This window comes from Pantherophis guttatus, chromosome 3 (genome assembly GCF_059756535.1).
Source record: "Pantherophis guttatus breed Tessera chromosome 3, ASM5975653v1, whole genome shotgun sequence".
Lineage (NCBI taxonomy): Eukaryota > Metazoa > Chordata > Lepidosauria > Squamata > Colubridae > Pantherophis > Pantherophis guttatus.
In genome coordinates, this window is record NC_142065.1 from 131,023,430 (window position 1) to 131,049,405 (window position 25,976).

Consider the following 25,976-nt stretch of genomic DNA (forward strand, 5'->3'; position numbering starts at 1 on the left):
TTGAATATGTTTTCCCCCTTTATCCTCTATTCTCAACCATTAGAGATTCTTGGTCATAATAGGGATACCTGAATCACCTATGAAATAAATCCCACCACATCTTCTAGTAATAAATATCAAATGTGAAGGATTAGTTTTATGCCAGACTGGCATTTTTATAATGCATCAAGTTTCAACCAACCTTTGTGAGCCTTTTGAGAACAATATGCATTCAAAAAGAAAACTGCACTACCTAATTTGGGCAGCAGATGGGTTGAAGGAGGGATAGGAAAATTGTACGGGTAGTCCTCGACTTACAACAGCACAGAAAAAAGTGACTTATGAACGTTTTTCACACTTATGACCACTGCAGCATCTCCATGGTCATGTAATCAAAATTCAGATGCTTGGCAACTGATTCATATTTATGACGGTTGCAGAGTCCCAGGATTATGTGATCCCCTTTTGTGACCTTCTGACAAAGCAAAGTCAATGGGGAAGCCAGATTCACATAACAGCCATAATACTAACTTAACAACTGCAGTGATTCATTAACAAATGTGGCAAGAAAGGTCATAGAATGGAGCAAAATTCACTTAACAAATAAATGTCTCGCTTAGCAAGAGAAATGTTGGGCTCAATTCTGTTTGTAAATCGAGGGCTACCTGTATTACCCTTTCCAAGTAAAATGAAACCTTTTTACCATTCCAGATAAAATGAACGTACCTGCTTGTAATTTTGTTCTATTTTAAAAGAGCCTTGATAGATAATGTGTCATCAGATCACTATCAACTCTTAGCAACCATGTAGGACAGTCTCCTCCAATATGATTTGTCTACTCGGGCTGTTCAGCTCTTATTATTGGTTTAATTGAATCCATTCTCCTTGCTGGTCATGTTCTTTTCCTTTCAGCATAGACCAGGCTAGCAGGAGGATCAGAGGCTAAACGGCCTTCTTGTTTTTGCTGCCCTACACAAGGAGATAGATGGTTTATTGACTTTGCTACGCATGGCTGGGAGTCTGCCTGTCTTTTGGAGATTACAAGTGGGGCTAGTCTGAAGTAGACTCAGCTGCTACTCAATAACATGTCAGATGCTGTTTTCCTTTTGAAAGGCAACTATAGAAGATCCAAACCCACCAATTAGAGAGGAAGTCTAAAGCAATATCATTAAAAAAAATCCTACAAATTAAGCAGCATTGACTATAATAAATGTTTTGTAGAGTGAATTATAATGGTTAAAGTATATTAAAAGAAAGATTATATAAATACTTATGATCCATATTGCTATCTAGATGAAAACTTTGTGTCCACAATGTGAGGCTTAGCTTAAATCCCTTCAATTTCTAAAACATTCCATCCTGTTAGGAAGAGAGGGCATTTGAGGGTGGCATAGAAAAAGTATTCATATTCTTTATTACTGGAGTCAGAGTAAGAGGAGAAAATTGTACTGTGGCACTATTCTGAAGCATTACTCTGACAGAAAAACAGAATATCTGTTTATATCCGTTCAGACAAAAAAAAATCTTGATTACAAATGTTATAGGTGGCTAATTATGTAATGTTATATAAATACATTATTTTATACACAGCTGTACAAATTAACTGTATTTTCTTAATTTTTAAAAAGAGTAATATTTGAGTTACAATCCAAATTGTGTTATGAAAAATAAAAAATATCTGAAGTTACACATTATGTTGAATGGTTGCTTTTAAGTATAGTTTATTGAATAAACTATGATAGTTTCACATTACATGTAATCATAAATCATGTCTATATACAGCAGTAGCTGGGATCACACAACAAAATAAACCAAAAGCACACAAAAACCACATCATGAACCTAACGACAGACTTATGGGCCAAGGCCGCTATTGAACTTTTAAAGTCCCTATGTGGAGGAGCAGGAAAGAATATAGTTTCCATCTTAATTTTAATTATAAAATTCCTTTGTGCCATGTTTAAATGAGACTTCATCAATAATGCTGATGTACAGTTGTTGATTAATAGATTAACAGAGTTGGAAGGGACCTTGTAGGTCATCTTGTCCAACCCCGCCTCCCCAAGCAGAAGACCCTACACCATTTCTGAGAGATGGCAGTTCAGTCTCTTCTTGAAAGCTCCCACAACTTCTGAAGGCAACTTGTTCCATTGGTTGATTGTTCTTACTGTCAGAAAATTCCTCCTTATTTCTAGGTGGAATCTCTCCTTGATCAATTTCCATTCATTATTCCTTATCTGGCCTTCAGGTGCTTTGGAAAACAGGTTGACCCCTTCGTCTCTGTTACAGCCCCTCAAATATTGGAACACTGCTATCATGTCTCTCCTAGTCCTTTTCTTCACTAGACCAGCAATGCCAAGATTAAAAGGCTCTAGAAATAATATGCTATCCTTTTATTACACTGATTTTTTTTCTAGCAAGCAATGATTGGATTTTGCTTGTCTTGATGTATTCAACAGTGAGTAAAAAAGACACAAAAAATGAATCGGTGTTTGACATCAAAGACTGATGCACAGGTCACTCAAGGTGTTTAGGTTAAACTATAAAGGCTTCACATTGATGTAAAAGATACATTTATATTCTTTCCGTTGGCAAGCCACATTATTAAATTATGAAAGAGACTGTCAATTGCTTTTTGAAAACTACAAAGTTGATATTTGCTGCTTGCTATACTGATCTTAAAGCTATATTCTGCTTTCAGGATATCAGCCAATGAAGCTTGATGATGGTTGGTTAAGTTGAGAGAAGGAAGATAAACTTATGAAATGAATGATAATATACTTCAGCTCAAGCTCAACTCCTAGTAACTTTAATAAACAACAATATACTTTATTGGCAACAATATGGAAATAGTTTATTATTGCCTTCTTCCAGAACTTTTGTGGACATCTCAGTCTATTTGACAGACCTGTGATTTCTAAGAAGTCTTCTATCAAAGTAATAAATAGGACTGGTCTTGCCTAGCTTTCTTGAAATCAACCATGACCAGTTAGTTGACTTTTAACAGTGATAGATAGTTCATTGTGAAGAGATTTTAGTAGCTGCTTGAGATGAAAGCTTATTGCAACTGTCTTTAAAGAGATGAATATTCCTACAGTACCCTTTACTGTCTTTAGTGCAAACTGGCAAAAAGGTAGGCAGCCAAGTGGGCATAAAAGCCTACTATGTTTATAGTTGTTAAAATGACTTTGTGTTAAAACATGTGCTTTTCGATGGAGAAGTTAATGATGCTTATCAGATGGCAGATTAAAATAGAAATACTGTAATTAAGAAGAAAGATGGCCTTCTATTCATGTATTGCAGGAACAATTAAGTTCATCATAGAGCCCTTCCCAATACTAGGCCAATTTAAATAGGAAAGTATGAAGCTTAGATGAATGTTCAAATAGAGTATCCTCTTAAAAATCCCTTGGAGAACTATCCCTTCCTTTCTATAATCAGATTCACCATGTTGTTTTGTAATTCTTTGCTCACATTCTTTCTCCCTTCTACAAAGGTTAAAAAGACCCTTCCTCAGTGAGTGCTGTGGGGAAAGAGTAGTGTAGTCCTCACAAAGCCCACAGCTTGGACTACATGCAGGTCACAGTAGTACAAAACTGAATGGATTAATTTCCATTGCCGTCATGGTTATTAAATGCAAAGATGGTAATGGTGACAGTTGTCATTCCAGTCATGTTACATCCTTCAGCAATACAAAATATTTAAAGAGAGGTTTAATTTCCTGTTTGGTATATGGAATTAGATTGCTAGAAGAGATCAAACTGGTATGTTGCAAACATTAGTTTCCTCTTTCAAGATAACCAATACATCAGAATATGATGTCTGGAGGACCGTTCTGTTCTGTGTAGGATTTTGAAATGAGATTTGGCTGTTTTCTTAGCTACGGTGCAATAATTTCCCCACTGTGGATATATAGGACATAGAGAGAGAGAGAGCAGTTTTGTAGTTAAGGAATCAGGCTAAAACTATGAGTTCTAGTCCTGCCTTAGGCACAAAGCCAACTGGGTGATTTCATGCTAGTCACTTTTTCTCAGCCCTAGGAAATGGCAAATCACTTCTGAAAAACCTTGCCAAGAAAACTGCAGTGACTTGTCCAGGCAGTCCTTGAGAATCAGACACGATTGAGCAGGAGGAGTGGGATGGTGGGGAGGACATGAGACATACAGGCTGTTTCAAAAGCAGAAAACATCTGCCATTCATAAAATGGGGAACAAACTGTTGTTGATGTTTTGATCTGTTTCTTTTCCCTAGAGTTACTCTAGGCCAGTGGTTCTCAATCTTCCTAATGCCGCGACCCTTTAATACAGTTCCTCATGTTGTGGTGACCCCCAACCAGGGGTGGGTTCTAACATTTTTTACTACCGGTTCGGTGGGCATGGCTTATTTTGTGGGCGTGGCTTGGAGGTCATGTGACTGGGTGGGGGTGGCTAGCTGGTCGTGTGACCGGGTGGCCATGACTATGTGTATAGGGACTACTCAGAGGGCTGAAAAAAGTCATTTCTGACAGGTCCTCGCACTTTTGACTGGTCCTCACACTTATGACCATCCTCACATTTATGCCCGTGCAGCATTCTTAACAACCATTTCACTGATTTCACAACTGCTTCTCTTCACCATGGTGATAAGATAGGGCAAAAAACGTAAAATGTGAGGACAGTCGAAAATTCAAGGACTGGTCAAAAGTGCGAGGACCAGTCAAAAATAACTTTTTCACCCCTCTGAGTAGTCCATATGCATAAAAGGATACAACAATAGAGAGGGATGAAGGAAGGGAAGGGAAATTAGAGTAGGAGGGAGGGTAAGAGAGGGAGGAAGAGAGGAGGAGAAGGAGAAAGGAAGAGGAAGTAGGGAGGAGAAGAAGAGGGGGGAAGAGAAAGTAAGAAGGAAAGAAAAGAGAGAGGTGGTAGGTTTGAGGAGAAAGATTGCTGTACAATAAAAAAGATGAAAGGGAAGAAAACCAACCCCAAACAAATATAAAGATATTAAGATAAAGAATGAATTGTTAAACTTTAAAGAATAAAAGAGAACAAATATGAATAAATAGCAATAATTAGAAACACACATACAAACATACAATGTATTTTCTTTGAACAGAGTATTTGGCCGGTTCACAAATTTAAACAGTGTTTAGTCATTTCAATTAAATTTATAATTTCTATATTTCCTTTTTGCCATATTTATTCTTCATCTATTTTTTTAAAAAACCAATATTACCCTTCATCCTCATCTCTAATCTTAATCAAATTCAATTTTTCCCTTCTATTCTATATTATACCCCTTCGCATTGTCATCTATTTTTATATCCATCCTCACATTGGTTAATTATGTAATTATGTAATACAGTTGTTTAATACAAATTCAACATTTTAATATAAATCAATTAGTTATATAACTATTTCTTGTATATTAATCAATATGAACATGAATATTCCAATTATTTCCATGCAATTCCAATTTCTTACAAATCAATTAATTATATTTACCAATAATAATAAACCAAATAATTTCCCCCATATATTCCTCCAAACCACAATTTAACCATTACTGCTTTCAACACAATATACAATTAATAGTATCTCAATTATTACAATTCTCTAGTTAAATAGAGCTTTTTTTCTTTTGTGTTTTAAAATCTTGAATCTCCTCTTTTGCCCTAAATTTCCCATTATTTGCAGTTTTGCACCTACCTTTTTTGGTGAGGAAAAAGAAAAAGAAAAAGAAATCTCTCTCTGCCTCATTTTGTCATGTTGCAACAAAGACCCTGCTTTACTTTCAGTTTCGCCTTTTCAGCATAGCTAGGGGAAAAAAAATCTGCTCCAGCAATTTACCTCTTTGCAGCTAGCTAGCAACAAAGCCTTCCTCAAAACAGCTGAGAGCAAATCAGCTGAGAGTCGGGAGGCTGATCAAATCAATTTATGGTAATTAACCTATGCTGAAGCTGAAAGGGGCTGTTTTTTCTATTTTTGCAGGCATTGGTCTACTCATTTGTTTTCTTTTAACACTGATTTGTTTTCTTTTCTACTGTTTTCTACTCATTTGTTTTCTTTTAACACTGATCAGCTGTTGGGCGGCCCTTTGAAGCCCTGTGACAAGAATTTAAAGTTTTTTTCCCTCTAGCCATCAGCTGGGACTCAGGAGGCAGCAATAGATTGGGAGTGGGCAGGGTAAGCGAACGGCGAACAGCGATCGAACAGAGGCAGAGGGTGAGGGTGAGTGAAGGCGTGGGGGGGAGAGAGGGCTTTGGTGACCCTGTGAAATGGCCGTTCGACCCCCAAAGGTGTCGCGACCCCAAGGTTGAGAACCACTGCTCTAGGCTCAGGGATCTTTTAAGTTTGGAGGTCTGAGTTCTGCAAAATCTGATATCCTCCTTTGCCTAAATGGAGTTTTGCTGATAATACAAAGCCGCAATCAGAAATAATTTATTATTTGTACCAAAGAAAAGCAGGTTCTCCCTCTCCACTTTTTATTTTTTTCTTCTTTTTTCCTTACTGCATTTTTATTTTTTTCTCGACTTTTTGTCTTTTACTAATTTTCTATTTCTATTTACCTTTAATTTTGCATTTTTTACAAAAAGTGGTTTCGGAAAGAGGAAGATGGATTCCAGAAATTTCAGCATAAGTAGATTGTTCACATTACAGATTTTTTGTTTTTTAATATTGCGTTGACTGCAATGACCATTTGCATGAAGGAAATAACTACATTTTTGTGAACTAATCTTAGTGGGTTTTGAAAAAGCATCTTTGGAACATGGGCAGCCAAGAAATGTAATAAATAATAAAATAAAATGCCCATCATTCTAGCACATGCAATGTCCTTTTTAATTGTAAGGCCCAAGGCTCTTCCTGCCCCGTGTATTAGGGAAGATATCTTTTGATACACACACACACACACACACACACACACACACACACACACACACACACACACAGAGCAGGGTGATGTATGAAGCCAGATGTAGTCTGCTAGCCCGGGTTTATGAGCAGTTTTGGGTTTGTCCTGCTCTCCCCATTTTTTGCATAAGTGAGCTATTTTCAGCTTAGTAGAATATAGGTTCTGCAGGTCAAGAATAGTGGCCTTTTCAGTCAGTGTATAGTGTCTTTTACATGTAAGAGTGTGTGCATTTGTGCAGACACACATAGAAACATAAACACATGCCTACATAGATTTATACAGATTATTGGATGATGAATCATATTAATTCATCAGGTCTTCACAAATCATGTGTCATTTATTAACTTTCACTTAGCTCCTAGCTCCTTTTCTTTACCCATTCAAAACATTGGGTGAATCTGAAGCTTAGCTGTGAGTTACTGAATTCAGTTGTATTTGTACCAAGAAGCTTGAGTAGATTATGATGTTATTGGGGATGGAATGAAATTAATGCTTCATTTAAATACATAGAATAGAATAACAGAGTTGGAAGGGACCTTGGAGGTCTTCTAGTCCAACCCCCTACTTAGGCAGGAAACCCTACACCACTTCAGACAAACGGTTATCTAACATCTTCTTAAAAATTTCCAGTGTTGGGGCATTCACAACTTCTGCAGGCAAGTTGTTCCACTTATTAATTGTTCTGTCAGGAAATTTCTCCTTAGTTCTAACTTGCTTCTCTCCTTGATTAGTTTCCACCCATTGCTTCTTGTCCTACCCTCAGGTGCTTTGGAGAATAGCTTGACTCCCTCTTTTTTGTGGCAGCCCCTGAGATATTGGAACACTGCTATCATGTCTCCCCTAGTCCTTCTTTTCATTAAACTAGACATACACAGTTTCTGCAACCATTCTTCATATGTTTTAGCCTCCAGTCCCTTAATCATCTTTGTTGCTCTTCTCTGCACTCTTTCTAGAGTCTCCACATCTTTTTTACATCGTGGTGACCAAAACTGGATGCAGTATTCCAAGTGTGGCCTTACCAAGGCATTATAAAATGTATTAACACTTAACATGATCTTGATTCTATCCCTCTGTTTATGCAGCCTATAACTGTGTTGGTTTTTTTGGCAGCTGCTGCACATTGCTGGCTCATATTTAAATGGTTGTCCACTAGGACTCTCACAGTTACTACTATTGAGCAAGGTACCACATATACTGTACATGTTTGAATATGTCCTGTGATTAAATTTTAGAAGGAGATTATTACATGTATTAACAAGATAATCATATCTCTTTGAATTCTGTTCTTACTGCAAGGAAAGTGACTTCTCAACAAAGAAAGTGAATTCTATGTACTATATACTTATAGCCAAGACTTTTTTTCCCAGCATTGGAATGATAAACACACACACACACACACACACACACACACACACACACACACACCCCTACTCAGTGATCTGCAGAAGTGATGTTACCAACAATTGAATTACTTTATTGATGTAGATTAGAAATGGATGATTATAAAGAAATATGACCTCAGTCTTTAATTTGTTGTGTAGAATATGTATGTATGAATATACTGTTTTCATTTTTTCCTTTTTCTCTCTTACTTTCTTTTGATTTTCTGTAACCTTGTATATGTTTGTTCTCTTTATATTTTGTATTACATTAATAAATAATATAATAAATATTTAAATGAGAACTGGCAGATTCACCATTAAGGAAGGGGTATAGTATAATTTGGCATTCTCCTTTTTGGAATTCTGGTTGATAATCCTGATGACATGCATCAAGTAACAGAGTTGTAAGGTACATGTTGAATCTACTCGAGACTTTATTTAATATGTCGATCTTTCATAACAACCACAGCCTAGTCTGTGGGTGTAATGTCCTCAGTAGGAAACGTTCTTATGAGTTCAGTAATGGTCTGGAACTTTAATGACCTTGAGACATCTACTAGAAAAAATATACAGAAGAATGATCATGTCAGATAAAAATGGCTTTAGAAATACAGGATGTGATGTCATACTGGACTAGCAAAAGCTGCCAGAGTTTTCAAATATAGTCTAGGGTTGGTTTTTTTTTTTAAAAAAAACCAAAATAAAAGTTATGGTGGTGTACATTGTCATTTCATAAGAAAGGTCATTGTGTTATAATGGTTTTATTTTAACTGTGACATGGATGTTCATGATCCTGAAGCACAAGGACACTTAAAATAACCATAGTTCAAGCGAGAGTTTTCTCTACAGTTCCAAAGATAGCAATGACAGTGTGTGAGGTGGTAATATTCACCTTGTGAAATGAAACATTAGCTCCTTTTGAAATGAAACCATTACCTCTTGTTTCTTCATAATAGTGCAGACTTCACTAACTGATGCTCTCTGATTGTTGTTGCGACCACATCTTCCAGAATGCCTAGTCAATATGGCTAAAGATACCACACTTTGAAAGTGTGGAGCAAAGGACAACTTCGAAGTGGTTTGTGAATTAAACATTGTTCAGAGCTAAAATTGACTTCAGCTCTATATGGGTGCATATGATAGTTTTTCAGCTTGAAGACATCATCTGGACTTCTTCCTGAACATTACTGTTCCACCTACTTCTGAGAAACTCCTAAAGACAAAAGCTCTTGAGAGCAATTGTCTCTCTCTATATTGCTTCTAGCAACTAATTATTTATTTGCAGAATGTATAGTCACGAATTCTAAAAAGGCTTTACTCAACATAGTGTACAACAGCAATAGTATACAGAAGGTGAGCATTTTCCACAGTGGCCTCTGCTCTATGGAACCCTTTAGGGATCACAATGACCCCAACCCTGTTAGCCTTTTGCAAGGCCCTAAAAACCTGGCTATGTTCATGAGCATGGGAGGCTGAAGGTATCAAGGGCCTTGTTTCCTGGCTGTATTACTATCTGGCCAAGTGTCTTGTATATTTAATTTGGATGTTTTATAGAGTTCTTACTGGTTTTACTATTTTTACTGTTTTAAAATGTTTTTAATATTTTTAACTGTAACATGTTTTTTGAATTGTAAGTGCCTAGCGTCATTGGCTAACATAGACAGCCATGGAAATTAGATAAATAAATAAATAAATAAATAAATAAATAAATAAATAAATAAATAAATAAATAAATAAATAAATAACAGAAGTTGTTTTAAATATTGAGTTTCCTTTTAACCATGGTGAGTAACAGCTGGTGAAATCTTAGCTAAGGTATAGCAACCCTGAGTTTGCTGACTTACAGAATGTTGAATTATCTGGTGTGTATACTGGGATAACACCTTGAAGACAAAAATTCAGGAAGGCCCCTATCCTCTGAGATTCAGTATTCTTTTATACTTTTTATTTTGGTTTTAAACCAAACTAGTTCACTGATAACCATTCCATGTTCAGTGTGATGTGCTTTCTGGAATGTTCTTGAATGTCTTGGCTTTTCCAGGAAAAAGAAATGTCTTGTTTACATTCTGTCACGAATCAGAGAATACTACTGGGGACATCAAATACTACTGTAGCAAGTCTGTTTAGGGCAACACGAAACATAATCTTGAATTGTTTCACTTGGTTCAGTTCCTGCATCTGCAATTAAGTGTTAGGGTTGCATAGCAAAACTGTGGGAAGTAGCTTTTCCGGCAACCTGGGAAAGCCACAACTGACCAGGCTACACTGCTGCATAAATAGACCAATATTTTATACTATATTTATATAGGTTTGTACATGGTCCAAAGCAGGGGGTTTGGCACATTATAACTACAATGCACAGCAGTCGGAAAAAAGTTGTACTACAGTTCCTCAACCCCTAATGGACTTTTGACATTTTGTAAAGTTTTCCATCGTGAGGGATTAAGATTCTTCCATTTGAGATTTCTCAGCAGATACATAGGATATCTATCTCAGCAGCAGCCTTTCTCAAATAAACAGTTAGTTGTGCTTCTTCATTAAACTACTTGAGTTGAAAAGACTTACTCATTGCATTGGGATCATATGTTATTTTTGGCAATGAGGACAAAGATGTTTGCCACCTTGATTCTTCCTGGCAGCAAACTTTCCCTGACTGGCTGGTTGCCTGTCTGGTACACTTCCCAGACAACGACCTATGTCATCAAATGATTTTGCAATACCTAATCTGGGGTCCGCCATTTATGTTAAAATTATTTTTATTTTTAAAATAAATGTTTATATAATAAATGTATTCAATAAAATTTTTTGCATTTGATATAATTTATGCTAAATATAATTTGAAAAACCTATTATATAATGGTAATCCTTGATTTACAACAATTCATTTAGTGATAGTTCAAAGTTACAACGGCACTGAAAAAAGTAACTTTTGACCGTTTTTCACACTTACGACCATTGCAGCATCCCCATGGTTACATGATCAAAATTCAGACACTTGGCAACTGGCTCATATTTATGATGGTTGCCAGGTCACGGGGTCATGTGATCACATTTAGTGATTGAGTCAATGGGGAAGCCAGATCCACTTAACAACCGTGTTATTTAATAACTGCAGTGATTCACTTAACAACTGTGGCAAGAAAGGTCATAAAATGGGGCAAAATTAATTTAACAAATGTTTCACTTAGCAACCGAAACTTAGGGCTCAATTGGATTGTAAATTGAGGATTACCTTTAAAAGTTATGAAATATATTTTAAAAATGACTTTTTGTTAGAGAAGGAAAAAGAACTTTTGTGAAAAACTGGAAGCTCTCTCTATATTTTTTTTTCTTGCTGAAAAGAGATAAAAAATGTGATTTCTGGATTTAGCAATTAAAATGAGCTGTACCTGGGAAGAAGGGAACTATATAATGTGATTTTCAAGGCAAAAAACAATATCAAGTATGTTTACAAATTCTCTAAAAAGATGAGAAGATGCTTTTTAAGTTTTTTTCTTCCCACTCCATTATTTGAACACTTTTTCTTCATCTTTCTTCCTTTCTTAATTTTTTTCTACATTTATTTGCATTTATTTTTTAACTTTATAAAACAATTCACACTGAGACATATACAAATTATTTTTCTATGGGAAATGCCATCATTACCTGTATAATAATGCTTTTCTGTTATTTTGGCAGCAAATGTTCCATCTTTCTAGACCTCTGTTATAGTCTTTCCCAGGCCCACCTAGTATTCTTGGCTTCTTACCTTAATATTGACGTTATCAACAGATATGAACATTTCATATTGAGAGCTGCTCTTGGCTCAGCAAAATAAAGCATTGTGGCTTATGAGCAATTTTCCTGTCTCTCTGAGGTTGCACAAAATTAAGTTTTTTATTCCCATCAACTACCCATCTTTCCATCATGTCTGATTGGCAGTAGCAAACCAAGTATTGCCTTATGTACACTAACACTTATTAACTTCTGGGGTGGCTCTCCTTCGAGGGCCATTATTATTGATTTCCTGATCCTACATTGCTAAGGTGGATGCTTATTGCCTTGAGATACCATTTTTAAATTAAGATTCACTCCCACACATTAGGGAAGGATTACAGCAATCTACTTTGACTTTTTACAGATAGTGGTTAGATAATGATTTTATCTGATTGCTTTTAACAGCCAAGGAGCAAGATGAGATCCTATATTGCTGATGGGTATATATTATGTACTGGAAGTCATAAAATCTTATTGTAGATGCCAATCCATTACAATTTTAAATTGGTCTTAGGACTGATAAGGATGACAGCTATCTATCTAATTAGTTTGGAAGGAAATACAAAACAAAACATATTGATATCTTATTTTTCCCCAAAAGTACAATTGGTAGTAATTGTCAGGTTTCGATGTCATCTCAAATAAATTGCACTCCCAAACAATTAATCTTTGCTGAAAAATTCCATTCATTGAGTACGACAGATCTGGCCCCGACTTCGTCGTAGCTGATACTAACCCTCTGACCCCCAAACCCTTCCCTTTCCGTTCCCCAATTCTCATCTTCTCATTGGCCATCTTCCAAGTCAGTCTCCCCAGCTTCTGACCTCGCCCCACAGGAATGTTCCCCCCTCCCATCCCATCTCCTAATATTTTATAATATCCCCCTAAGGGATATTATCTACAGAGAAAATATGTAGGTAAAAAGTCAAGCCTCGTTTTTTTATGGCAGCATCAGAATGCTGACACTAATTATATTAAGCTACCGGTATATATATCACTGTAAATTAGTAAAAGTCAGTTTCCTCATTGCAAGAATACTTTATCCATTGTAGCAAAGAGTAAGAATTACTAAGATTTCCTCAGGTGTTGTTTTGATTTTCATAAATATTTGTTATTTTTGTTGTATACCCTGTGATTGAAGTAATACTATTGGGGTGATCTAAATTATCTTGCAATATCTTTATTTGAGAAAAATACCTATTAATCATAAGAATTATTTTCTTATTTTCATGACGTCTGTGTTCTTTGTAAGATTCCAAAATTTGTTCAAAGCAGAATAATCTTTTATGTATTGGGCACATAAATAAACTTTTAGACAAGGATCTGAACAGCTATATTATATGGAGTGACATGAATCGTCCAAGTTTAATCTGGATGAGGTCGAGGAACTAACCCAGCTTTCCAGTGTTTGGGGAAAAACTGATTTTCTAGCGACTGTACCAGTGAACATTTGACATTTTTTATTTATTAGCTCTTTCTCTTTGGCTTTAAAAAAGGAAATGCTGAACTGGTCAGTCAAAACATTTGGTTTGTCTGGAGGTAGTTAATTAAACTCAGCAACCAAGGTTTGGGTTAGATTTATTTTAGTAGCCACCCACTGGAAAACCAACTTTTGCATGGCATCATTACACTGTCAGACCTTCCATAATTTGTCCAGTGAACTATTCCTTCTGGAAAAACTGAGATGAGACATTATCTCATGATGAATGATTAGCAAAAACCTACAAGAAGTACACAGCCACACAAGGTCAGGGTGTCATATAGCTCTACAATGTGATTCCTGGCCAATCATTTTATAATTGTTATAAATCAAACACAAATATTTCTATTTTTTATTTATGCTTCATGAATCAGGTATTAAAAATATATCCTGCTCAGTTTCTGATGTTTATATGTATAAATGTCCTCTCTATTGACATGCTTTATATTCTAGTATTTAATAATTGCTCTCTGTGAACATAGAGGTTCCATTTAGCTGCTGTGGTTAATTTACCTTCTGAAACCTATAGTTGCCATGAATTTATATAGCTGTTTAAACTTACGACCAATTTTGTAGCAATGAGTTTTAGAAGTTTTAATTTTAAAAAAGAGCTTATTCTACATGACTCAAACCTTCTGAAGCAAATTGAATTATACAAATTTGTGTTGCTTAATGTACCTTAAGTTGGGGATGAGAGTTATATACCTTGTAATTTACTCCCACCTTCCCCCTTAAGCACTTTTCATCCCTAAATGCCCCAGAAAACCATCAAGTAATAATCTTCCCTTCACTTGGAATTACATTCTTGCTAAAGGTTTGCTCTTTCAAACTAATGTTTTGAAGCTCAGGGCAGCCAAAGGTGAAAGGAATACTTTCTACGCGAAGGCTTCTGCGGTCATTGTTGAGTCATAGCCAAATTAACACTTGTTATTTTCTTCCATTGCATCATGGGTTCCCCACCTTTCTACCATGCTACAGTATGACTCTTCTGCAGCTGTTGGCAAAATACTATGTGAAGAGTCAGTCATTTTCTCTGTATGCATTGATGCTCTAAATCCTGTTCTTAAATCATTCTTTTATCTGGGCAATCAGGAGAGCAAGAGTATTATGTCAGATGAATAGTGTCAGGCTGCCAGCTTGCTAGTAATAAATTCACTTTCGTTCTATGCACTTTGACACTGAATCATATTTATGGAAGGATGGAAAAGACTGTACTACTCAAATGTATGTACAGTATATATAGATGTACAAAGGAACATCAAGAGAATTTTAGAACATGGAACAGGGAAGTGGTCTTTAAATCTTTCTATCTTAAAAGTCAGACAACCAGAAATTCAGCACACAAATAGAAAACAGAAGGGAGATAAATGCTCCTCGGTGAACCCAGTGATTTTGTTTTAAAGCAACCAAGCCATGAAAAAAATGGCTATATGTGGGTGGAAACAAACAGTGCCCTTGTGAATAAAAGGATACTGAATGGTTTATATGTTGTTTATTAACATCATATAGTGCATGTAATGGAATAAAGCAATATTAATGTATTTTCACTGTTGAAACCCAGAACGGGCATGCAAAAGAAGTTTGCTTAACATATATGCTTAGTATATAAAGTTTAGTTGGTGTACATTCACTTTTTCATGAACATTTTAGAGTGGGAAAAATTTAACCTATTTCTATGAATAGGTTAGTTTTCCTCACTTTGTACGTTAAAATATATTTTCTTTTGGGGGGGAAGGGGAAATCAAATTAGCTGAACACTTTCTTGAGATAGGCTATATTAACATTTTCTGCAAGTCTGATTGTGCTGTATCTCCTCTCCTTATACCCCACTGGAGGTATTTAATTTACCTGAAGTGCGTTTCTAAATGTTACCTTGTTTTGCAAGGTTAAAGAAGGCATCAGCCGCCTTTGCTTATCTAAGTTTCTTGCATACAGGTAGTCCTCGACTTATGACCATAATTGAGCCCAAAATTTCTGTTGCTAAGTTGAGACATTTGTTAAGTGAGTTTTGCCCCATTTTACGACCTTTCTTGCTGCAGTTGTTAAGCGAATTATTGCACTTGTTAAATTAGTAACATGGTTGTCGAGTGAATCTGGATACCCCATTGACATTGCTTGTCCGAAGGTCGCAAAAGGTGATCACATGACCCCAGGACACTGCAATCGTCATAAATATGAACCAGTTCCGAACGTCCAAATTTTGATCATGTGACTAAGAGGATGCTGCAATAGTCATATAATATGAAAAATGATCATGTTGCTTTTTCAGTGTTGTTGTATCTTTGAACAGTAACTAAATGAACTGTTGTAAGTCGAGGACTATCTGTATTTGCATCAAGGCCATATCTCTCATTGTTTACATATATAATTTCAGAAATTAAAACAGTGCAAACCAAGCATAGCACCAGGTATAGGGTACAATATACAAGGATACTTCTAGGTTCCTAGTTCATAAAGCATATGTTCGGGAGTAGGGTGGTATATAAATCTAATCTAATCAAATCAAATCAAATCAAATCATATGTATCAATTATTGTGTTATTTCCTCTTTAATACATGGTTTATAATTTTAATTAACAGTTTTGTCAGGCCTTGGGTGCTATCATGTAATGTATCCGACCTACCTGCCAAAGTAAAGCTTCTAAGATCTCATGTGAGAACTGAAATTTCATGAGGTTCCATGTGCAATTTTGCCATATTCATGTGACTGAATTTTATGGTTATATTTTTTTGGAGCAACAGGTGCTATGCTACCTATGGACTCCATATTGCTGATTTCTGTGGTAAGAAAAAAAGGAGGGTTACAAATGGAAGATAGTGATATTTGGGCTCATTTTTAAAATTTATGAATAAAGAAATAGAAATGCACAAAAATATTATGTAGAAACAGTCCCTTTTCTGAGCTAAATAAAATAATGTATGTAAAAATGTATGGGTCTTTTTTACTTTCTTTGATTAAAAATAAGTAATCATGTTTAATAATATTTTGCATATGTTAATGTCTCTTCCTTTCTATTTTCTTGTGTCTGTTTAGGCCTTGAATAGAGGTATTGCAGCTGTTAAGGAAGATGCTGTGGAAATGCTGGCCAGCTATGGCTTGGCATACTCCCTCATGAAGTTTTTCACAGGACCAATGAGTGATTTCAAAAATGTGGGTCTGGTTTTTGTCAACAGTAAGAGAGACAGAACCAAAGCAGTTTTGTGTATGGTTGTAGCTGGTGCTATAGCTGCAGTGTTTCATACCTTGATAGGTAAGTTTGCTTCATAGTTTTTATTGAAATAGCCCATCTGCTCAAATGATTGGGTGACACATAACTTCTTTTTGTTCATCCAGTTTTCTTAGGCATTTGTCCGTTATAATTTTGCCAGAACTATAACTTCCCTCCCTTACTCTCCAAATTTTGATCAAAGGCAGGTCTCTTAGCAGAAGGTATCCTCAGGTTGTCACCAATAGCAAAATATATCTTATTTGGGTTCCAGGTTTATTCCTATCCCTTATTTCTAACCGGTTATTGAAACAAGATTGAAGTAGAAGTATTGAAAAACTTAGTGATATTTTGGCATAGAGTAAGCACTAACTAAAATTCTTGCAGCAATGGGTTTTTCTATCTCCACAGTCTATTGTAATCTTCATTTTGTAATAATAGTTTATGTATGGATAGAGGGAAGTCAGAAGAGATTCAGACGGAGTGCATAAAAACTGGCATTAAACAATTGAAATGAAGGGGCTCCAGTATCCAACATTGGATATGGCTAAGTGTCACAGGGGAAAGAATGAAGTGCTGTTCTCTCTTTTTTGCACACATTTTGCAATAGCATTTATTCATGTGAAACCATTTTAGACCCCCCTATTAAGGTAAGGCAAAACCTCAAGGTCACTTACAGGTTTAAGAAATTAAAAACAAAACTAATTAAAGCATCAACAATTAAACATAAAAGATAAAACCGAGCATCTATTCTATATGAGTGATAACATTTTTAACCATGTCATGTATTTCCTCAAAATATACTAGTGTGATAAGATTAACTGATGAAGCATTGAGGTGGTGTGCCACTTTTGATGTGTTAGCTTTCATCATGCTAGTATGAGATCATTGTTTTTCAAAACTGTAAATGCCAACAGTTGGTAAGAGAATGTAATCAGAATTATGTGGGGATTTTTGTCAGTAAAATATAAATCCAGTACTCAGTTCCTTGATAAGATCTTTGAAAGCAACTAATATTTTGAATATTGAAAATGAAGAAAATTGGTCCACTGGATTCAGCGTAATTTTCTGACTTAACCCTGAATCTCTTTTGGTTTCATAAGTATGTTTCTTAAAAGAATAACAAAATGCTTTTAAGAACAGTAATCGCTTAGAGCAGGAGTCCCCAACCCCCAGTACTGGTCTGTGGCATGTTAGGAACCGGACTGCATAGCTGGAGGTGAGTGGTGGGCAACTGAGCAAAATTGAAATCATCCCTCCCCCCCCCCCCCCGTTTGTGGAAAAATTATCTTCCACAAAACCAGTCTTTGATGCCAAAAAGTTTGGATACCACTGATTTAGAGGATAACAGCTTTTTGAAAAACTACAGTTATACAGCTTATCCTTATCAGCAGTCCCCAACCTTTCTGGCTCCATGGATCAGCAGTGGTGGCGGCGGGGGGGTGGGGTGGTGGTTCACATGTACAGTCTAGATCCCGAGCAGGTGCAAATGAAGCTTCACACACACACTCACCCCTTGTATGGCGCAGTTCCCAACAGGTCAAGACTGGAGACCTAAATCTTATGCATGTATTTCAATCCTGTTTTGATACCATAAAATATTTCCCCCAGCTCCCAAGAGAACAATTAGGGAGCTAAGATAGACAATGCCATCTTTCAGCAAGTGTGGCAGACAAGATGGATGAGAGGAGACAGGGAGAAGACTGAATGAGCTGAGTAAAAATGAGTGAAGAAGACACTCAGCTGACTAGCATCCTGAATTAGGAGTGAAGAATGAACAGTTATGGACAGTTACAATGGTGACTCATTCTGAGACAGAATTGATGACAAAACAAGACACAGGGGTGATACAAAAGAAGATTCTGAGCGATAAAAGTATCCAGTATCTTATGATAAGATATAAGTAAATAAAGATATGAGTAAATAAATCTTCTAGCAACCAAAATAGGTTTATTTTGATTTATCTGGTAACAGATAGTGTATTTTAAGGGAATTGGCTTAAATAAGGTGCTTATGTATCATTAGTACACTGTTTCTAAATAATTACCTATGATAATATTTTATTTGCTTTTAATCAAGAGCCTTATAGTATAATACACAATTGTACCAAAGAAAGGAGCATAAAACTACTTTGTTCAACAACTCTCATTTTCTTTCAATCATTTGCAATCCCTGGAAGAAAAACTGGTGCTCCCTTATTTTTATTTTTTTTTGGGGGGGGGGGGAGGTCTATTGTAATAGACTTCGGCAACCTACTAAGCAATGAGATTTTGTCCATAAAAACGGTCAGTATCTCCGGTGGAAAAGTATTCCTGTTTTTGTTTTTGTCTTTGTCTTTAAATACCGAACTGTTGAAAATCACTGCTATTGCTCCTTATTACTGTTACTCAGTACTGCTATTATTGTTATTATTCTGCAGCATACAGTGATCTGGGTTACTACATCATTAACAAGTTGCATCATGTTGACGATTCTGTGGGAAGTAAAACACGCAAGGCCTTCCTTTATCTTGCAGCTTTTCCTTTCATGGATGCCATGGTGAGTCTGCAAAAGAGATTGCTGTTCTTGTTCTTGGAGATCTTTTAAAATAGATAGTGGGTTGTTTTTTTTTTACAGCTTTGGTTTATTTAGCTTCTATAGTTTGTTCCATGAAATTAAATTTGTTCTATCTTCTTGCTTTTTTTAGTACAAGCTCAGCCTCTTCAAAGACTTCTATAAAGGCCTTTTTTTTTTTTTTAACAAAGATAGCTGCCTCACGATCTCTCATTTATTTCACAAGTAATTATTACATAAATCCTTGTTTTAATGGACCTTACTTGAGTGGGCTTCAGATACCATGGTCAAAATCTGTCTGTTCACTGTAGGTGTCTGCATATGTAAAATTCTGTTTGAATTTAATGGACATTTTGCTTTAACAGGCAGTGTTTACATTCACAGTCCAGTCAGTTGAGGGTTTATTGTAATTTTCAGAAGTTAACTCTCTCCAGTTACTCTGGTCACATTCCCTGACTGTAATTCAACAAATGTCCACTGTCCCAGTCAGTTTAAAGAGTTAGCTTATGTCCCAAACAATAATCAAATAATTATACATAACTTGTATATGTATACATTATACATAATGCTTAAAATTGCTTAACGCATTGTAAGCCGCCCTGAGTCTCTGGAGAAGGGTGGCATATAAATCAAATTTTAAAAAAAATATATGCCTGTATCCATAGTTCATTTTTAATTGACTTATTTGTATGCTTGTGGAAACTGTCATAATCTTTCCCAAATAATGATGGTGTGTAACCTTTGTAACTCCTGACTAGTGACCATGCTAGGGAGGATAGAAATTGTAATCAAACATCTGGAGTTCAAGGCTAAACAATGTTAACCTGCTAGAAAACATTTTCCCATCTTCATGCATAATAGAATGAGATTCATACCTTCATGAACAGAGAAAGAAATGATGGCTTTTCGTGTTTGTTCCAGAACCATTCAACCAAATGTTGTGGTTGTGCAATCTGTATTTATTTTACTGGTATTCCAGAACTAAAAGTCATCCCAATTGATGATCTATTTTTCTTCCTTTTTGTCAGGCTTGGACACATGCAGGCATTCTTCTGAAACACAAACACAGCTTTCTGGTTGGATGTGCCTCCATTTCAGATGTCATTGCTCAGGTAAGAATTTGTTCAATTTACAACTAGTTTTGCTTTGGGAAGTGTCCAGTTAAATGAATGCCATTTCCATGCTTGAAAAAATCTTTGTTAATTTATATTTTTGAACATGCATGAATTCACGCTGAAGATTCTGGGCTGCCAGTTCCTGGACATTGGCAATAAGAAGCTAATGTTGAAACAAAACCACTTCTCACCCTTAAGAGTGGTCTGTGTCTTCCTCAGTCTCAGATCCTCTACAGAGGCCTGAGGTTTGAGGGTTCTGCATAGGATCTTAGCTGTTCCTTGCACTGCACTCTTCTGAGCAGAGAGTTCAAATGTCTTCCTGAGATTTATTGGAGCCAGTCTCACAGTTTAGGAGTCATAGACCCGAGTGCTCCTATCATGAATGGGACCATTTTGGCCTTTACTTCCTCCTTCAGGACTTGTTACTTCTCCAGTTTCTCATAATCCTTCTTCCTGATGTTGCTGTCATTGACTAGATACACACACACATTCATATATACATGTACGCACAAATATACATAATGTTATTGATCTCTATGTTTATCATCAGCGTGTACTATTATACTATAATGTTATAATTACAGTGTTGTTGCTTAGCTCTTGTTTGTTTGTGTCATAATCGCTATTAATGACTCATCTAACTGTTAGATGGTGCTAAAATGAATGCCGTTAAATATACTTTTGACTGTATTTAAACTAATACTATAATTCAACCTTTATCTTTTCCCCCTACTATTCTCTCAGACTAATCACACAATAATTTTTGGATCAGAAAGGCAACCCAGAGAGATTTTCTCTGTTAGTTTTCAATCGCACCACAGTTTTGTGGCAAAAACCTACATGTTACCACATCCTGAATATAATTACCTCAAAATTTCTGTTTTAACAAATTGATCTTTAGCACACTTCATTTTTGTTTCTTTGCCCAACTCTCCAAATTAACATGTTTTCTTAACAGGTTAAGAAAGATTTTAACATGATCTTTCAGTTCAGTTAATGCTTTCAGTGCATACTAAACAATATATAAAACTAAGTGGATAGCAATGTAACAGAATGCAGTATATTTGCTTAAATATTCCATTAAATCGTAATCACTCTCATTAAAGACATTAATTCACTAATTTACTAATTAGCCCACATGGATGTTATTTTTCTTTCTTTCTTTGGAGATATGTGGAATGTATCAAGATTCAAATGCATTAGCTGTGAATTGTAAAGTTGTCTCAAGAGAATCATCCAAACTTACTTTATTGGTTATGTTTATTTGAAGAGTTGTTCTTTGCAATTAAAATAATTATACTAAATATAAAGAGTATGCCATCAGATAGAAAGGAAAGGGACATTGATTATTCTAGTTCCATTCTTTAGCTTTTAAACACAGTTGCTAACACTATTGGGGAAACAATTAACTCTAGTTTTCAACTGTTTTCAATTTTTACTTCCCTGAAAATCCTGTGAAATAGGGACAAACTAATCAGAATTATCTTGACTCACACAGAAAAGCAGACTACTACAAAATGAATCAAAAATTTGGGTTTAAATTTAAATTTTAAATTAAAAATATGTGCTCTGTTTCATAATGTATTGCTTGTATTCCAGTTTCTCTATGGATCATATAAAACCCAAAATGCCTTTTAAATATCAGTATATTGTAGTCTTAATAAAATCATTAATTCATTTAATTAAGCAGAACTCTCTCGGTTCAGCCATTCATCAGCAATATTGATATAACCTGTTTTGCAGAAATGTTGCAAAGATTGTTGAGCTAAACTTTGAATCAGATTACATTATTATTTAAAACTTTGCTGCCTCTTGCCATTTATCTCACATTATGTGATTTCAAGTATCCTTAATGAGTATAACATTATAAATTAATGCATGGAAGTAGATGAGATCTACATCAGTGCAACTGTTTCCTTGCTGACCCTCTTGCCCCATGTCCAATTATTGGTTGTTCCTATTTCACCAGCACCACCTTTTTTCCCACCATATATGGTCAGGATTTTTTTTAAAAAACCATCAATTATTTAAAATGTAGGTAATCCTCCACTTATGTCTACAGTTGGGGCCAGAATATTCTTTGCTAAGCAAAGCAGTTTTTAAGTTAGGTGCGTCCCCAATTTAACAATCTTTTTTTTTTGCCTTGGTTGTTAAACAAATCACTGCAGTTAAGTCACACAGTCATTAAGAGAACCCAGCTTCCCCCATTGACTTTGCTTGGCAGAAGCCATTGGAAGGTCACAAATGGCAATCACATAATCCCAGGACACTACAATTGTCGTAAATATATTCCGGTTGCCAAGCACTTGAATTTTGATAATACATAATTGTGGGGATGCTGCAACAGTTGTAAGCGCAAAGATCATTCTTTTTGCCATTTTTTTCAGTACCATTACCTGTAATTTCAAATTCATTTCTCCAAGTGTGTCTATACCTGCAGCTTCTTGATGAAAATGTTGGCCATATCTTCTTTAATTAAAACGTTGGTTCATTTGAATACAATTGAGAAGATGGGGACATTGATTTTCAAACACATCTATATAATAAAAAGGAGCAATTTCTCAATGCATGAAATAGAAATCAATCATTAAGAGTTGTTCTTTGTTATTTCTTGTAAAGGTGAAAAACAATATATACCATCTGCATTTAGCAATTTCGGAGGATATATTCCTGAACAATAATGAAGACATATCTCATGTTTGGAAAACGATGCCCCAAGTGACTTAGCCTTCTGACTGTCTTAGCTTGTCCTAACTAGTCTTCCTCCTCTTTTTTTTTTCTGGATAGGTGGTTTTTGTGGCTATTTTACTACACAGTCACTTGGAATGCCGAGAGCCGCTCCTCATCCCAATCCTGTCTTTGTACATGGGAGCACTCGTCCGATGTACCACGTTATGCCTGGGTTACTACAGAAACATTCATGATATTATTCCTGACCATAGCGGGCCAGAGATGGGAGTAAGTTTGGATACATTAATATGTTACCTGTATAATTGCATCCAATACATCCATTTGTATTATAGAGTTATAGTTCAAACTCTGGTAATGCTGCTTTAGATTTTTTTTTTAAAATTATATTACAGAGTTCGAGTTGTGTAATGTTGATTTTTTTTAAAAGAGAAAACTCTTTCTAGTATTTCCTGTTAGCTACTAAAGGATGCTTTTTAAAAGATGTTCCTTAAATTTAATTGGTATTTTGCTATTTGATAGGTTTGAAAAATGTAATGAGAAAAACAATGCAGTGTAAAAAATATATAGTAATAGTAAGAGATCAATGGTATTTTGGAAAGCTCCTATAAAGATGCCTGTGGTTTTTTGTTGAGTACAAAGTCTTGTACAAAGTTACATATTCATAGCTAAAATATAAATATTTTATATTTATAAAATATTTTATAAATATTATATATTTATAAAATATACTAGCTTCAGTGTAACTTATTCTTTTTTAGTTTCAGCAGCATATGTGAGGCTTAGTATATACAATGCCACGATAATTTTATATCACTGTTGCTTCTTATCCTAAATATCTCTAAAACCAAAGTATTTCTTGTAGTCCTGTTGCCGATAGTTCTTGTCTCATTCTTATTTGTGTTGACACTAAGAAGCAAATCAGCATCAAGCCAAGGAAATGAGCATAGAACTAAAAGAAATGCAGAACCAATAGAGAGGTGATGAAAGTCATTAATCTTCCAAGATGCTTCTTTGCAGAAAAATGTATGAGAAGAACTGTTTTTTAAAATATTACATTACAGAATTGTAGCTATACAATTGTAGCTAGTACAATAATTTTAGCAAATTCTTAAATATAGTTTGAACGCCCTAGTACAGTAATATTCCTGTATTTCCATAGGCAATATTTTTTAAGAATCTGTAGTTCCTTTTTTATTCATACGCTTAGGAGCTTTTTAATACTATTTCTCATCTCTTTCTTGAAACAGTCTGAGCATTTGTAACATAATTTCTTTAGCTCCTCTAATGGCTGTGCTCTGGCTTTGTGATTTAACAACACTGACTTTTCTCATTTTATCTGCAGGGAGATGCTACGATAAAAAAGATGCTAACTTTCTGGTGGCCTTTGGCATTAATTTTGGCCACTCAGAGAATCAGTAGACCCATTGTGAACCTCTTTGTATCCCGCGATCTTGGTGGCAGTTCGGCAGCCACAGAGGTATGAATCCAATTTGCTTTAATTTTCTATTTGTCCCTAATAGGAGATCTATATTTATGCAGAGAACTTAGATCTGTTCTTCACAAAAGAACTATGTTTCCTCCCAGTTCTTTAAAAACTCATCACGTCCAGCTGTTGAAGATATATTGACTTTCCATTGGTAGTTTATCCATGCTACTGGCTCTGAGCTGTATTGGATTTATTTCCTGCAGTTCCTAGCCACCATGACTTGACTTGCTTTTCTCGTTTTTGATATTGCTAGGATCCCTGAAAGACTTTCCAATCAAAATTGTCATCAAGTCTTCTTTTTTAATTTAAATAAGTTTTCTCTCTCTAGATTTTCTGGGTGATTTTGACTCAGGAAAAATTCAGTTGACTTCCTTTTCACTTAATGAAGAGGGCTGCACAGCATTTTTTTTTTTTCAAATTGAAGGTTACACTTGGTCTTTGCAGGTGGGCTATTTTCCCAAAAGTTTGTGACCAAAGAAATAGATGGAGATTTTAAAAAACAACATTGGATTTATTGTCTGTACCTGAAAGAAACTTTATGTATTTTTCCCAAATAATATCAGTACCTTGACTTGTGGCAGAAAAGCTGCACTTTTTCTGTCTATTGTTCCTTTTTCAGAAGAGATATTAAATTAAGAATCTTCTTCCTTAGAGGTGAATACAGTAATTTACATGTATTCAGTGTAAATTAAACAAATTTATATATAAATATATTGAAATGTAAAATAAAACTCATGGATGACTCATACCTGTCCCATCACAAGACCCTTACTTGACACACCCACACCTGATCCATCACAAGACCGTTCACTTGACACACCCATGCCTGAAGCCCTTATAAACAGAAGAACACTGACATCCCCTAAACTCCACTGAAGATGTTACCTAGTCTTCTAAAGAAACATTCTGAAACCAACCCACATGCTCGGAGAACAAATCTTCACTCTCATCCTACCACCCCGAGCTACAGATATTTGCAAATATGGGTACCTGATCAGATGCTTAGAATTCTGCCCCACTATGAAGTCACTCACATTTATAGGATAAGTATAAATATACAACCTTTATTCTAGCATGCTATTTAATATAATTCTGTTTCATGGAAATTAAGACCTTTGAGGTTTTATCTAATATAGTTGTATATCAAAGTAATGTAAAGAAGTGAAATATAGAATTGAGATATTTAACATGTACTTAATTGAACAATTAACTTTTACTGAGCACAAATTGTGTAATTAATATTTTAAACCACCCATTTGGAAATATTTTCCCTTGTGAAGGCAAAGAATGCCTTTCAACTTTCTCTTGTTGAAATGTGTCTCATCTTGTCAGCTGATAACTGACTTCATTGGTGTCTATTGTTCATGTGTTCTGTTGCTTTCTGTTTCTGAAAACATCATTGCTAAAAGAGAAAGCACTGGTAGCACTAACAGTTTGG

General features: G+C 35.4%; 1 protein-coding gene across 1 annotated transcript in view; it reads left to right on the forward strand.

Moving 5' to 3' along the window:
- The window catches only part of ANKH (ANKH inorganic pyrophosphate transport regulator), a 105,943-nt gene that overhangs the window by 60,778 nt on the left and 19,189 nt on the right, over positions 1–25,976 (forward strand). Inside the window, exons 2-6 of the mRNA XM_034411896.3 lie at positions 16,522–16,738; positions 19,113–19,231; positions 20,275–20,358; positions 23,149–23,319; positions 24,395–24,529. Of these exons, the coding sequence (XP_034267787.1) occupies positions 16,522–16,738; positions 19,113–19,231; positions 20,275–20,358; positions 23,149–23,319; positions 24,395–24,529 (726 nt within the window). The remainder of the gene's footprint in view (positions 1–16,521; positions 16,739–19,112; positions 19,232–20,274; positions 20,359–23,148; positions 23,320–24,394; positions 24,530–25,976) is intronic.